General features: G+C 41.1%; 1 protein-coding gene across 14 annotated transcripts in view; it reads left to right on the top strand.

Moving 5' to 3' along the window:
* Positions 1-16789, top strand: part of picalma (phosphatidylinositol binding clathrin assembly protein a) — a 149585-nt gene that overhangs the window by 73538 nt on the left and 59258 nt on the right. For all 14 annotated transcript variants that reach the window (XM_041198807.1, XM_041198806.1, XM_041198805.1 and 11 more), the window contains 3 exons: positions 898-1004; positions 1101-1142; positions 9089-9177. In XM_041198807.1, the coding sequence (XP_041054741.1) occupies positions 898-1004; positions 1101-1142; positions 9089-9177 (238 nt within the window). The remainder of the gene's footprint in view (positions 1-897; positions 1005-1100; positions 1143-9088; positions 9178-16789) is intronic.

Below are 16789 nucleotides of genomic sequence, written 5' to 3'. Positions count from 1 at the left end.
TGATTGGCTGGCAGCTCTCAGCCGGTGTGACCCCACGCTGGGGTTCTTTTATCCTGGGGAAGGACTGCTGCTTTCCAGTTAAGCTGCCCAATTGGCACTTAATACGGTGGGCCTTCCCAAAAAGAGGCAACATGGGGCTCTGGACGAGATTCCCGTCACTTTCATTAAGTATCGCCCAGTCATCTTACCAGAGATGGACAAGTTTGGACCACACTGAACTAATCACTACCCTCCAAGATTAATTAGCCATCTGGCAATCATGGTCCCACTTTGCACGTATATACCGATATTTCAGGTGAGATATTAGGGCTGCTATGCCTGAGAAATTGTTTCCCAGCTAAACATTGTGCCTTCAGGCGAAGAATGGAAAGCACTTGGCAAGAAAATGAAACAGGCAGCAATTCTGTTGGCTTTGTTAAATAATGTCCACAGCGTTTGTGTTTGCTTTTTGAAAGCATTTTATAGCTGTGCATTTCTCTTATTCAGCACATTCTTTTCCTCTAAAAGACTGCATCAGCGCTGAGTTTCATGTCCTGAATTTCCAATGTTTTGCTTATGTTGGTAGAAACTGGGTCTAATTCCCTCCCAAATCCAAATTTTACGCCAAATTATCTTTAAGGGTACTTTTGGACGTTCAGAGACAAAAGGTATTTAACAATTTTGTTTCCATAATATTTGGAGCCTTAAACAACATGCCGATATAGTCATGATTGCATCACACTGTTTTGCATATATAGTTGCACGTCCAAAAAAATGTAAGTGATATTGTTTTCAAAGGTTTGGTGAAAGTCTGACTGGTAGGCAGCTGTATACATACACAAGCAGCTGCCATAAGAAGATCCATTTTGTGCTGAATGTGCAGTTAATTTGTTCATATATTTAATCTTTGCTTGCTAGAGAAATACTTTGATATGAAGAAAAACCAGTGCAAGGAGGCTCTTGATATATACAAGAAGTTCCTTACTAGAATGACAAGAATCTCAGAATTCCTTAAAGTTGCAGAAGTAAGCTTTTTTGAACTGCAAACTTTAAAAAAAAATTCAAATTTGTTAAATATGCAAATTAATTGTTATAACTATGGTATTCTTTGTTGAATGCAGCAAGTTGGAATTGACAGGGGAGATATACCAGACCTTTCTCAGGTAGGCACCTCTTTTATCAGTGCTTTATTTTTTTAGCTATTTGGTTAATTTGGGCAGGTTAGTCGGGTTGTTACACATAAATGTTGAGCTGACCACGTAGTGTACACAATTCTTCCTGTTTCTCAGATTCTGGAAATAAACACTTGGCCTGGAGTTTTCACTACAATATGCTGTTTTTCCAGGATAATTCTTCTGAAATTAACATAACCAGCACGAAAGATTGCACAATTTTAAGTGCAAATTGCGTTCAGTGCAACTGCAGTTTCTGTGATCTTTTGCACTGGTTTTAAAAGCCTTATGCTAAAAACAGCACCCCCTCTCCCCCACCCCACAACAAATCTGCCATGGCCCCAGACTGAATTAATCACCATTAGAAGTTGCTGCTAATTGCACACATTTGCAGACCTTTGTTGAGACTCCCAAAATTAAGCTGGATATTTTGAATGCAAGGACACTAATTGGTACGTTTTGAAAATTTTTGTTTACTTTTCTAAGGAATTAACCCCTAACGTAACTAGAAAATAGGTTTGTATGTTTTTAAATGTCACTTTCAGTCACTTAAAAACAGAATGCACAGAGGGTGGTGGATTGACCTTGTGATTTTTGGAATGCTTATTTTTTTGTGATAAACTATTTTCAGCTGTACGAATCAAACTTTGCTAAATTAACACTTTTGAATACATAATAGAATACTTAAAGCAAGTTGTTTTTTCAAAAAATGATTTTCATTGTACAGATTTATAGCAGATTTTGCACACAATATGCAAAGAAGTTTCAGCATGCACTTTTTGTGTGTGGGGGGGTGGGGAAGGAGCTATTTGTTTTTTGCACTGGAATTGCCAGTCACGCCCAAAGCAGGAACTCAATCCTTTTGTGAATTTGTTAAGCACATATTCTTTTGGTAGTACAGAACTTGAGTATTGTTGAAAAAATAGACATGCTGCTGCAGGCTTTTGGCCTTGCACTCATCAGGGCAGATTTGCATAAATCTCAAAGGGAACAACAATTTATCCTGCACTTTGACAGCATGTCTCTTTTTGCAGCAATACTTAAGCACATAGTATTGATGTCCAGATTGGCTATTTGTGGATCCTAGTCTTTAAAAGAATGCTCAAGAATTTTATAGATTGAAACATTGAACAGAATTTTATGATTTCCTCATGATGGGTTTGCAGGCAGAGGGACCCGTAAAATTTCCCAGGTGGCCCTTCTGCCACCCTCCTGCCCAACCCTGACCTGTCTGCAAATTTGCAGGGGATGGGCAAAGCCTAGGGTGATCTGCTTGTCCCCACCCCAATTAAGGTGCTTTAGTGGCCAATTACTGGCCACTTAAGGGCCTCCCACCTGGCCTCAATTTTGAGGAGGAGTTTCAGGGGTGGGAGGGAAGCCTGGCAGGTCACCCTGCTTGGGCCTTGGGTATGAAGGTGGTTTGGATGGGAGGACACCTCCCTCAGAGAGCCCCTTTTCTGCATTGATTTTTCTCCCCCTGCCCCCCCAATTGTCATTAAAAAAAACCCAAACTCATTTTCCTGTTATCATGTCCTTTCCCTACTGTGAGACCCCCTCACTAACCTGGTCCTGGACTCAAGGACTTGGAATCTGGGGCCTACTTGTAGTCCCAGTCCTGGCCACTATTGGGACTACAGAGCTTCCAGCCAATCAGATTGGCCAGCAGTGCTCTAAAAGGGGTCCTGCACTGAGGACGGGACAGAAGTCAGTTGCTTCCAGCCAATGAATCTGCAGGGTTACCAAGATTGACAGGGGTGCATTCTCTGCCAACTCTTCGAATTGTTTAGAAAACACTGCCATCTGAAAAATCATGCCTAATGAGAAGTGAAATAGAGGAACCAACAGCTGACCTCGGTTTTAAAAATTGAATCTCTAGCAGTGAGGTGTGGGAATGCTGAGGGTTGATGAAGATGGATGCTTTTATGTCTAACCACAGAAATGTAGCAAAAGATTACACTCGCAGTCAGCCCTCATAAGTTTAAAATGAGTGGTTAGAGAGCTGCATTTCTCACACTTATGCTTAGAGGATGTGACCATTTTGGTCGTCTGCCCATTATTCTGGAGAATCTCTTCAGACCCTGATGATTTGGGATCCTTTAAACTTTTGAGATGGAATATATTCTTTTTGTGACTATTAAAGGCTTTTTACAATCCTCCCAAAATTTTGGCTGAGATGCGTACTAATTTTTCTTCAATTTGATGGATATATTTCATCTTCCACTTTTTGTTGATTCCATCATTTTATCCATATTTCCTTTAGTCTTTTGTTCCTCATAAAATGTTTTGCTCTGCCTCCTACTTTAACACTGCTTGCAAATTTGGACACCACTCTCTAGCCCTATGTCCAAATCCTTGGCAGAAGAACATAAGAAATAAGAGCAGAAGTGGGCCATTCAACCCCTTAAGCCTTTCTGCCATATAGTCAAATCATGGCTGATTTGATCGTAACTTCAACTCTGCTTTCCTGCTAGCCCCTCACAACCGTTGACTCCCTTGTAGATTGAAAATCTGTCTAACTCAACCTTCAATGTATTCAATGACCCGGCTTTCATTGGTCTCTCTGGAAGTGAATTCCAAATATTAACAATCCTCAGAGAAGAAACTCCTCATCTTTGTCTTGAATGAGAGACCCTTATTTTGAAAATGTGCCCCTTAGTTCTAGATCCCCAAGAGGGGAAATATCCTCTCAGTATCTATCCTGTAAAGCCTCCTTTCATTTTTCTGAACTCCAACAAGTATAGGCCCAACTTGCCTAATCTTTCCTCAAAAAACAACTCCTTCATCCCAGGAATCAACCTAGCGGACCTTCTCTGAACTGCTTCCAATGCTTCCCTGAAGTATGGAGACCAAAACTGTACACAGTAATCTAAGCGCGGCCTCATTAATGTCCTGAAAGGTTGCAGTAAGACTTCCCTACTTTATGCTCCACTCTTCCATTCGCCCTTGACATAAAGACTAACATTCAATTTGCAGTCCTAATTACTTGCTGTGCCTGCATGCTAACTTTTTGTGATTCATGTGTGAAAACATCCAGATCCCTTAGTACTGCAGAATCTTGGAGTCTCTCTCCATGTAAATAATATTCTGGCTTTCTATTCTTTGCACCAAGTGGACAGCCTCATATTTTCCCACATTAAATTTATCTGTATATCTTTGCATTAAATGAAAGCAAAATGCTGCGTATGCTGGAAATCTGAAATAAAAACTAAGTGCTGTATAAACCTAGCAGGTCTGGCAGCATTTGGAGAGAGAAACAGAGTTAATGTTTCAAATCCAATGCGACTCCTCTTCCTTTCCGAAGAAGAGTCATATTGGACTGAAAACATTAACTCTCTATATCTTTGCAGACTCTGTCCTCCTTGCAACTTGCTTTCTTGCCTATTTTTGTATCATAAGTAAGCTTACTTACAATACACTCTGTCCCTTAATATAAGTCATTAATATAGATTGTAAATAGTTGAGGTTCCAGCATTGATCTCTGTGGCACCCCATTGGTTACAGTTTGCCATCCTGAAATGTCCCATTTATCCCGATTGTTTCCTGTTAGCCAGTCTTCTGTTCATACTAATTTGTCACCCCCAACACCTTGAGCTCTTATCTTGTGCAGTAACCTATTATGTGGCACCTCATTGAATGTGTTTTGGAAATCCAAATACACCACATCTACTGGTATACCTTTTATCTACCTTGCTAATTACATCCCCCAAGAGCTCTAATAAATTTGTCAAAACATGATTTCCCTTTCACAAAGCGATTTTGACCCTGCATGATAGTAGAAGGCCAAGAGGAAATTTGATAGAGGTTTTCAAAATCATTAAGGCAGGCAGTGGCATAGCGGTATTGTCACCGGACTAGTAATCCAGAGACTCAGGGTAATGCTCTAGGGACCTGGGTTTGAATTCTACCACAGCAGATGGTGGAATTTGAATTGAATAAAATAATCGGGAATTAAAAGTATAGTGATGACCATGAAACCATTGTCAATTGTCGTAGAAACCCACCTTGTTCACTAATACCCTTTACGTAAGGAAATCTGCCGCCCTTGCCTATTCTGGCCTACCTGTGACTCTAGACCCACAGCAATGTGGTTGACTCTTAAATACCCTCTGCCCGCAAGCCACTCAGTTGTATGAAGTCTATAAGGAATATGAACTACAGTGGTACGAGGGCCATTAAGGATGGGCAATAAATGCTGGCCTAGCCAGCGACCCCTCTCATCTCATGAGTGAATTAAAAAAATTACGATGTGTCAGGACAGAATAGATAAGGAGAAATTGTTCCCAATGGAAGGATGTGGAACCAGAGGACACTTGATTTAAGGTGAATGGCAAAAAAGCCAAAGGCGACACATGGAAAAATATTTTTACACAGCGAGTGGTTAGAACCTGGAATGCACTCCCTGAGTGTGTGGTGGAGGCATATTCAATCATGGCTGTCAAAAGGGATTGGATAATTATCTGTAAAGAAAAAAAATGCAAATCTACAGGGAAAAGGCAGTGGCACTAAGTGAGTTGCTCTTGCAGAGACCCAGCATGGACATGTGGGCTGAAAGGCCTTGTTCTGTGTTGTAACCATTCTATAATTCTTAATAATGGATTCCAGCATTTTCCCAATGACAAATATCTGGCTAACTGGCCTATAGCTTTCTGCCCCCTCTCCCCCTCCTATCTTGATAGGGGTACAGTTTCTGTGGTTTCCCTATCCACTGGTACCTTTCCAGAATCGAGGGAATTTAGAAGATTATAATCAATGCATCAACGATTTCTGCAGCCACTTCCTTTAAGACCCGAGGACATAGGCTATCAGGTCCTGGGGACATGTCAGCTTTTAGTACCACTGGATTACCAGTACTTTTTCTCTAGTGATTGTGACTATTTTTTAACCCTTTGTTTTTTGACTCTTGGTTTTCTACTAATCTTGGGTTTCTTTTGTTTCTTCTACTGTGAAGACAGATACAAAATATTTGTTCAAAGTGTCTGTCATTTCCTTGGTTCCCATATTTAAATCCCCAGTGTCATCAAATCCTCAGTCTCATCAATGTTTAGCTATTCTCTTCCCTTTTGTATACTTGTAGAAGCTCTTGTCTGCTTTTATATTTCTTAGTTTACTATCATATTTTAATTCCCCCCTCTTTATGTCATCCTTTGCTGGTTTCTAGAATTTTCCTAATCACCTGGCCCAGTACTCATCACCACGGCAATGTGCACGTTTATTTTTGCACTGAAATGCACTGCATTTGCAAAGCATGGAAAACCACATGCATGATAATTCAATAAAGGGAACAGAAACTTCACAAATATATCTTCAGGTTACCCAGTGGGTACATGATTCCAAATAGATTATTGCCCTCCATTTCAGTCCTGACAAATAGTGAAGCAAGTTTTTCCGTACATGAACAAACAGTGAGATAACAACGAATCCTGAAAAGATAAATGAGATTTCAGACATATAAATTTGTTTTTTTTAAATTCTATTGCATAATTATTGTGTAATAGTTATTTTCTGTTCATTCTGAAATGACTGTAACTCAGATTATGAAAACTAATTTTCATATGTGAATTAATTTCTCAAAATATAATCTATTAAAGCTGACATTGGAAAAAATCTCAATTTTTTCCCCCTCCCTTTTTAAGCTGAATACGTTTCTGCACGACGACAGTCCTTTCCTTGTCTTTTCTTTTATCTTTATTTTTGCTTGCATTTGTCACTTATAAAGGGTGAAATGAGCCATTTTCTGTAGCGGCGTATAGAAAACCTAAAAGGGAAAAAAATTTGTGTGAATGCATCATGCAGGCTCTGACAATTCTCAGGGGTCAGGCAGCACTGTGTGCTGCTCATTTAGCATTATTCAATGATATAACTGAAGAACTGCATTCATGTAGGGGCCTGTCTGGCCCCTGTGATCCCTGAAAAGTAGCAAGCTGGATTTAATAGGGCACCATGGTCCCTGCCGCTCCACCTCCGCCCCTGGCTAAAGAGTTGGGGGAACCCGGCCAAGACGGGTAAAATACGGTGGGGTCAGGATTACACCCTTAATTATTGGCCACCTAATGGCCTCCGGGTTTCAATAGGCCTATGGACATCCGTTCTGCCACGCCCGCCGTAAAATTTCAGACAGGAGGCAGGTGAGTAGACAGCGGAAAAGCCAGACCTGGATTTAAAAATATTTAATTTTGAAACTGCTTGTGTCAGTTATGTTTGAAACCTCTAATTTGCAGTGAAGCTGAGTGGGTTTCTAAAGAGTAAAGAAGATTAGTTTGAAGTGTTACGTTTGTTCTTATAATCTCAAAATTTACTAATGAACGAAAAATTCCTTTTTATGGTAAAAGACAATTAGGTGCGATACTGTTTATTTTCATTAATTAAAAATAGTCGGTACAGTCAGCAGCAGAACTTTAGTTCTGATCAGCTCAAGCACCCCAATCTGATAAAATCCCAGCCTGACAGAATTATCAGTATGATTAAAATCTTGGGAAAATATTCCCAGCTGAATAAATTGGGAGTGGGCTGATAATGACAATGTAACTGTTACACCTTACAAAAGAGCTGAACTCCCGAGGTGAGGTGAGAGTAACTGTCCTTGACATCAAGGCAGCATTTGACAGAGTGTGACATCAAGGAGCCCTAGCAAAACTGGAGTCAATAGGAATCAGAGGGAAAACGCTTTGCTGGTTGGAGTCATACCCAGCACAAAGGAAGATGGTTGTGGTTGTTGGAGGTCAGTCACCTCAGCTCCAAGACATCACCGCAGGAGTTCCTCAGGGTGGTGCCCTCGGCCCAACCACCTTCAGCTGCTTCATCAATGGTCTTCCTTCCATCATAAGGTCAGAAGTAGGGATGTTTGCTGATCATTGCACGGCATTCAGCATCATTCGTGACTCCTCAGATACTGAAGCAGCCCATGTCCAAATGCAGCAAGACCTGGACAATATCCAGGCTTGGGCTGACAAATGGCAAGTAACATTCGTGCCACGCAAGTACTAGGCAATGACCATCTCCAGCAAGAGAGAATGTAACCATTGACCCTTAACATTCAGTGGCATGACCATCATTGAATCTCCCACTATCAACATCCTAGGGGTTACCATTGACAAGAAACTGAACTGGACTAGCCATATAGATACTGTGGCGACAAGAGCGGGTCAGAGGCTGGGAATCCTGTGATGAGTAACTCACCTCCTGACTCCCCAAAGCCTGTCCACCATCTACAAGGCACAAGTCAGGAGTGTGTTGGAATACTCCCCATTTGCCTGGATGAGTGCAGCTCCTACAACATTCAAGAAACTTGACACCATCAAGGACAAAGCAGCCCGCTTGATTGGCACCACATCCACAAACATTCACTCCCTCCACCACTGGCACAAAGTAGCAGTAGTGTGTGCTATCTACAAGATGCACTGCAGGAATTCACCAAGGCTCCTTAGACAGCACTTTGCAAACCCACGACCACCGTCTAGCAGGTCAAGGGCAGCAGATAGATGGGAACACTACCACCTGGAAGTCATTCACCATTCTGACTTGGAAATATATCACTGTTCCTTCACTGCTGCTGGGTCAAAATCCTGGAACTCTATTCCTAACAGCACTGTGGGTGTACCTACACCACATGGACTGCAGCAGTTCAAGAAGGTAGCTTACCTACACCTTCTCAAGGGCAACTTGGGGGATGGGCAATAAATGCTGGCTCAGCCAGTGCACCTGCATCCTGTGAATGAATAAAAAAAATGATTTTCGCATAGCCTTGGTATATTTTAATTTCACAGAACTTCAAAATGTAATCATTTAAAGTAGCATTTCTTTTAGATACAGTTTTTCTTAATCTAGAGATATCAGCAAGTAAATTCATAATCGAGGAATTGAAGATCAGCTGCATCTATTTAAAAAAATAGTTAATTGTCTGCTTAATCTTGTAGCTGACATTTGCTTTGATATCATAGGCACCAAGTAGCCTTCTTGATGCATTAGAACAGCATCTGGCTTCATTAGAAGGCAAGAAAGTTAAAGACTCGTCAACAGCTGCTAGCAGGTAATTTGCATGGTTGCTTTATAAGTCATTATAATAGATATAAAAGAAAAAATCACCAATTAGCAGGATCTATCATTTATACCCCTTGTTTATCTAGGAAACCATGGTTGAATAATGCAGAAAGGGACCTTCTCTTCAAATGACTAGATGTGAATGCTGAGGTTACTTCTGAGAGAGAAGTCCCAATTATGCAAGATGGGAGTTCAAAGATGGCCTCCAAATCAAGAGCTCTATTAAACTGCAAATTCAGCTGACCCTCCACAATAAGTTTGAGAATTGGCTGCTCAGTCCTACCATATTGTACATCAATTTCCCAATATGTCTCTTCGCCCTTACTTTGCCCTGCACCCCTCCTTCACCATCAGTGGCAGAGACTTTAGCCACTTCAGCTCCACACTAGACATGTCAAGTCATTTTGCTTTCCTCCCATTATCAAAACATCCAAGTCTTTTCAACGGTTTTCAGTTATCTGCATAATTCCATTACTGTTCACCACCCATTTCTTGTCTGTGCAGGACACTGTGATAAAGGCACTATGTAAATTAAAGTTGTTGTTTCAGCTTTCAGATGAACACTGTAACCCCTAATGTCAGTTGCCCAGGCACTAGGAACAGTTGCTTATGCGCACTCAGCTTGCATTACATCCTGTGCATGCATCTTTTCTGCCACCACTGATGTCATTAGCATGTGCTTGTCAGCTGGTGCCAGTACTGGTTTGCGCCTGCGCCACCATTGCTCCACTGGCCTGAGCCTTCACTGCCTCTCACTCCCTGTTCTTTTCTCAAGCCCTTGCTGCCCCTACTTGCAACAGTCACAGTACGTTGTCACAAACTCACAGGGATTGGAGGGTAAAGCAGCACATTGTACCTTTTTATTAAAAATGGCAATTTTTTTTTTTAAGAAGAGGCTATAGCATTTTTTTGCAGTTTCAAGTTCAAGGTGTAATTTTTTTCTGGCTGAGTTTTTATCTGCCATTTTTTCCGCAGACAGCTGCCTGGGACGTCGCTGGCAGTGGCGACATTGGCACTGCAACTACATGTGTGGGGAATGAGCCCTTTGCAATTGCGGTGTCACCAAACTCAGCCTTGGATCAAACTCAGTCTCGGATAAAACTTCTCATTAAACTGTAGCTAAGAATCCATATAAAATTGTTGATCTACCTCAACTATTTCATCCCTAAAGTGGTACAGAAGAATTATACATGCTTTTTCAATAGAAGCAGATGATGCCCACTCTCCTTGTTTCGTATAATTTAATGGCTGAACCAGCTTTAGTTCCCTCAAATTCAACAGATTTGATGGGCTTTCTGTCTGGCATTGGGTTTGAGTATATATTCATCAATTAACCATAGAAGTTAGACTTGTGTAACCTTACTACAGATGTGTCAAATAGTATTAATTTCTCCAACATTTTGACTTGTCATCTGTTCACTTCTCTTTGCTCCAATCCTAACATGGCTATCTGCATCAATCTAGTACGAATGAGTGATTAACACAGTTCTTACAATTCCATTATGTATAGACAACATGGTCCTCTAATACTGAAGCCCTCAATTCATTTTCATAACATCCTTTTATTATAAAATAAATATAAAGAAAGAAGGTGTGTACCTTGCATTTAAATATTTAGGCACAAAAGTCGTCCTTGACCACATAGGCTTTTACAAAAATAGCTGCATTGCATTGTCAATAACTGTTCTTCAAAGTCAAATAACGGTTCAACAATGCATTTTAGTTTTCCTTAATATTCCTTGATCTTCCTTGGTATTCAGGAGCCCCTGCCAAGGTGGATCTGTAGGTCAGTCCTCTTGTTATTCCTGCTGTAGCTAGCTGGAATCCTGAAATTAATGTTTACGCAAACAAATTCTTATTTCAGATTCCCAGCATTAGCCAGAGATACAAGGAAAATTAAAATGCATTGTTGAACTGTTATTTGGCTTTGAAGGATGGCAATGCCCCAGTTATTGGCAATAACTAATGGGGCATGAGTAAATGTACCCATATCTTTGTTCTTAACATACCACCCTAAATCTTGTTGTATTCCCTTGTCTGGCAAACTGCATTTGTAGAGGTTTGTCATGTTGTATCCATATCCAATCATTAACACACCCTTAGTAATAGCGTGCAAGGGAAATGTTAATTTTGCCAAAACAAAAATTTCACAGTTTGCTGACTGACTGCATCACAGCATACGAGTTCTTCAGAGCCAAATGTTAGCTGAACCAGTGTGATTCCGTCTGTTGTCTTACAAATTATTTCTCTGTCTCCTGCAGCTTAATTTGACAAATGTCATCTGGTTAGTTCCAATATTAAAGAACCCCATACTCTGTCCCAGCCGTGCAATAAACTAATTTTGATGGGCTATGTAATCTCTATTTTCATTGTCCCAGAAAATGCAAACAGAAAAAGACACCAGTATCATTATGCACATAGGTTGAATATTGAAGTCCTAGGAAAACATTGGAGAGATTCGGACATAATTATGTTGTGAGGCTGTAATTAAAATGTTGCTATGTAAAGTTAAAGGAGAAAGTATATTCTCCTTTCCAGTCCAGTGATGAGCCTGATCCTGAATGGAGATGGAGGGTGAAACTTTAACCCTTAAGAACGGGCAGTTAAGAAGTAAAAAGTTTAAACATCTCAAAGTCAACTCTTGGTAAGGCTGAGTATTGGGTGGGAAAACTGCTAATGAAAATTTAAAACAAAAACAGAATTACCTGGAAAAACTCAGCAGTTCTGGCAGCATCGGCGGAGAAGAACAAAGTTGGCGTTTCGAGTCCTCATGATCCTTCGACAGAATTGAGTAAAAATAGGAGAAGGGTGAAATATAAGCTTGTTTAAGGTGGTTGGGGAGGGGGGGGGTTTGGTTGTAGGGACAAGCAAGCAGTGATAGGAGCAGATAATCAAAAGATGTCACAGACAAAAGAACCGAGAGGTGTTGAAGGTGGTGATATCTGAAAGAATGTGCTAATTAAGAATGGATAGCAGGACACGCAAGGTACAGCTCTAGTGGGGCTGGGGTGAAATAAGACTAACAGGGCATAAAAGGTATAGATTTAAAAATAATGGAAATAGGTGGGAAAAGAAAAATCTATATAAATTATTTGGAAAAAACAAAAGGGAGGGGGAAGAAATGGAAAGAGGGTGGGGATGGAGGAGGGAATTCAAGATCTAAAGTTGTTGTATTCAATATTCAGTCCGGAAGGCTGTAAAGTGCCTAGTCAGAAGATGAGGTGCTGTTCCTCCAGTTTGCGTTGAGCTTCACTAGAACAATGCAGCAAGCCAAGAACAGACATGTGGGCAAGAGAGCAGGGTGGAGTGTTAAAATGGCAAGTGACAGGGAGGTCTGGGTCATTCTTGCAGACAGACCGAAGGTGTTCTGCAAAGCGGTCGCCCAGTCTGCGTTTGGTCTCTCCAATGTAGAGGAGACAACATTGGGAGCAACGAATGCAGTGGACTAAGTTGGGGGAAATGCAAGTGAAATGCTGCTTCACTTGAAAGGAGTGTTTGGGCCCTTGGATGGTGAGGAGAGAGGAAGTGAAGGGGCAGGTGTTGCATCTTTTGCGTATGCATGGGGAGGTGCCGTAGGTGGGGGTTGAGGAGTAGGGGGTGATGGAGGAGTGGACCAGGGTGTCCCGGAGGGAGCGATCCCTACCGAATGCTGGTAGGGTGAAGGGAAGATGTGTTCGGTGGTGGCATCATGCTGGAGATGGCGGAAAATGAAAATTTAAGATGTTCTGTTAATTTCAGCAGGACATCATCCAGCCCACCCCCTGCTCTCGCCACAGTCTTTTACAAGTAAATATCGAACCCACAGGGGATTCTTGGTCATGACGTCTATAAAGCCGAATACAGCAGACTTCTGGACCACCTACTTGTAGCTTCGTGATATACACAACTGTCTTACACTGTGCAATGTGATTAAAAGATGATATATGCTCACTGAGGCTAAGCAAGGAGGAATTCTTCAAGCAATCATCAAGAGCAAACATGCACATTAATATGTACACAATTATCAACATTAAATTAAGGAAATGCATATTGTGACGTGACCAAGAGAGAAGTGTTAGTGTGCAAATTCTTGCTTGCCAACATTAAATAGGTTTAAGCAATTTGCTACCTCAATCAACAAATGACTATTCTGTTTGGAAGTATTGATATTTTTGGGACTGTTTGCTTTTCTTGCATTGTAGGTGGTAATCTATTGCCTCGATAACTTGCAGGGAAAGGTAATTTAAAATTAGATTTGGGAATTTGAACTCGTTATTTGCTGATTTACTGGTCTTCCAGATCCCAATGTAAGTGTTTTAAGAATTTTGTTTTTTCCCTAGATGTGCATTTCCACTCTTCCTCTTTGATCCCTTTTAAGACCAGGTATTCATGGAACTCCAGTGTGCACAGATATTCTGTGTTTCTGTAATCAGACATCAAATTTGAATTAAGGTTTCCGTTCTAATTCTTTGCTCCTTTTAAATGTGACAGGCAGAATGGAAACTCTACCCTCATTAGAAACTCTATCACATTATGAATCCTGTTATTTCTGTGTGACTTCTCTTCATTAGTTTGTTCAGAGTCTCAAAATGCAATGTCCAAATTTTGAATTTGGAGTGCAAGTGTGAACTGATGTGGCAGCAATTTACCACCAGATCTGGGTGGAACGTGTAAAGCACTATTGAGTCCTCCTTTTGTCTGCTAAATCTGCTCACTATTCCAAGGTCATCCTGGAATGCAAAGATAACCCCCAGCTTCTTTTGCTGCAAACCGTCTTCTTAAACCCTTTTCCCTTGTCTCCTCCATCCTCATCTCCAACAGTAAGTGCAAGGAGCTCATGAACTTCTTTGTCACTGAAATCAAGACTATCTGATCAGCTGCCTCTGCTGCTTCCCTCCCTTTCACTAGGTCAGACTTCCTCCAATATTCCTTGCCCCCTAGGCCTGAACCCACGTCAATCTCTAATTTCTCTCATCTCCCTTTTTGCTGCCTCTGAGTTCAACCTGTCTGTGAGACCCATCTCCTGCTCCCTCGATATTATTCTTACAAAACTGGCCACTCAACTTTTACTACCTGGTCTTCATGCCAGTTGAAATTGTTAATATTTTTGTCCCTTTAGTTATTGTTGCTCTCTCCTTTTAATCTCCTGTCATCAGCCCACTCCACAGAAAAACAACTTTTGACACCATCATTCTTACAAACTACAGCCCCAACTTCCCTTTCTTCTGCAAAGCGCTTACATGTGTTGTCACCTCCCAAATTCATGCCCATCTTTCACTAAACTCCATGTTTGAATCCCTCCAATCAGGTTTCTGTCCCTGCTGCAGTATTGAAACAACTCTTAAATTCACAAATTAGGTTCCTTTGTGACTGTGACAGAGACAAACTATTCCTCTCCGTCCTTCTCGACCTGGATATAGTTGATTGCTCCATCCTTCAACATCTCTGCACTATCATCCAGTCAGATAGGACTAAACTCACCTGGTTTCATTATTATCTATTTAATCGTATCTAGAGAATCACCTACAATTGCTTCTCTTCCCTCTCCCATACCTCTGGTGGCCCCCAAGGATCCACCCTTGGCTGCCTCTTATTTCTCATTCCACGTGCTGCCTGCCAGCGATGACATCATCAGAAAATTAATTTTCACATGAAGGTTGATGATCCTCAACTCTACCTCACTGCCACCTCTCTTGACTCCTCCACTGTTGCTAAATTATCTGATTGGTAATCCAACATCTAGTACCTTTAATTATTTCCTTTAATTAAACATTGAAAAAAATTGAAGCCATTGTCTTTGGTTCCTATTCCAAACTTCGTTCCCTAATTGTTACATGCATCAGTCCCTGGCAACTGAGGCTGTGCTCCCAATCTTGGTGTCATATTTGACACTGAGATGAACGTCTGACTGCATTCTCCATGCCATTACCAAGACTACCTGTTTCCACTTCTGTAACATCACCTGACTATGCTGCTGCCTCAGTTCATCTGCTACTGAAACCCCCATCCATACTTTTGTTAACTCCTAGACTTGACTACTCCAGTCCACCCCTGGGTAGCCTCCCATGTTTCTACCTCTGAAAACTTGAGGTTATCCAAAAATCTGCTGTCTGTTTCCTTACTTGTGCCAAGTCCTGGTCACCCATCTCTTCTGTGCTCATTGACTTTAGCAACAGGTCGAGCGATGCCTTGTTTTTAAAATTCTCATCCATGTTTTCAAGTCCTTTCATGGCTTTACCTCTCCCTAACTTTCCTAGTCTCCTCTGATACCTGCATTCATCTAATTCTGATCTCTTACACATCCAAATTTTAATTGTGCCACCATTGCCACAGCTCTAAACTCTGTCATCCTTTCCCTAAATCTCCCTGCTGCTTCACGCCTCTCCTCAAGTCATTCGTTAAAAGTTACCTCTTCGATCAAGCCTTTGCCCATCTACCCAAATACTTCGTGGCTCAATCTTAAACCCTGCTTTGTAACTTTGTTGTAAAATACCAAGGGATGATTTATTGGAAATCTATTGTAAGATGTCAGATGTTATACTAGGCTAAGGGCACTAAAGGGCAACTCATTCCTTTTTTTGTTTTAATGATTATCATTTTCAATGTGTATCTTTTCATTTCTTTTCCATCACACTGGGATTGCAAAATTTCTTTTTGAAGTACATGTCTGAATTAATAATAATTGGATGTAATTTGCCTATATGCCAATTTTGCCTGAAGTGGAGACATAGCCCCCTGTTTACCTAGGTGACACAGTAATTGGAGGCCACTTGAACCATGGGATTTAATCAATTGTGAAAAATATTTGACAAATGTTCATTTTTACTTCTGCTTTCCCTCGCTTCATATCTATGGTCTTTCCCTTACCAGTGTCCCACTTTCTTCACTCAGTAGTACAATTACAGTAGCAATTTGGAGGTTGCACCCATATATGTAAACTTTAGCATGCTTCAGAGTCCTTCATTCAATCTCTACAACCAGTGAGAAAGTCTCTGAGGATACTTTTCAAAGCAGGACTACTTCATAACCCATTATCCTCAAACTGACTTGCTCTCTTTCACTTTTCTTGTTCTCTAGGTATAAGCATTGCTAGCAAGGCCAGCAGTTTTTGCCCATCATTAGTTGCCTTTGGGAAGGTGATGTTGGTTTGCCTTCTTGAACAACTGCAGACCAGGTGATGAATGCATTATAAGGAGTTTTCATAATTTTCACTCAGTGATCAGGAAACAACAGTGATATATGCCCGTCAGGATGGTGTGTGACTTGGAGTGAAGCTTGGAGGTGATTGTGCTCCCAAGTATTTGCTTTCCTTGTCCATCTTGGTGATGGAATTGCAAGTTTGTGAGATGCTGTTGAAGAAGCCCTGGACTGTTGCAGCACTTGTAGATGGAGCACACCAGCTACGGTGCATTGATGGTGGAAGCAATGGATGTTTAAGAGTGTATATGGGCTGCTGATCAAGCAGACTTCTTTGTCTTGGATAGCATTGAGCTTCTTGAATGTTGTTGGAGTGCACTTCTCGATGTTGTTGAAGAAGCCTTGAACTGTTGCAGCACTTGTTGTAGATGGAGCACACCAGCTATGGTGCATTGTTGGTGGAAGCAGTGGATGTTTAAGGGTGT

Source organism: Carcharodon carcharias, chromosome 11 (genome assembly GCF_017639515.1).
Source record: "Carcharodon carcharias isolate sCarCar2 chromosome 11, sCarCar2.pri, whole genome shotgun sequence".
Taxonomy (NCBI): Eukaryota; Metazoa; Chordata; class Chondrichthyes; order Lamniformes; family Lamnidae; genus Carcharodon; species Carcharodon carcharias.
This window is presented reverse-complemented; position numbering and strand designations above follow the sequence as displayed.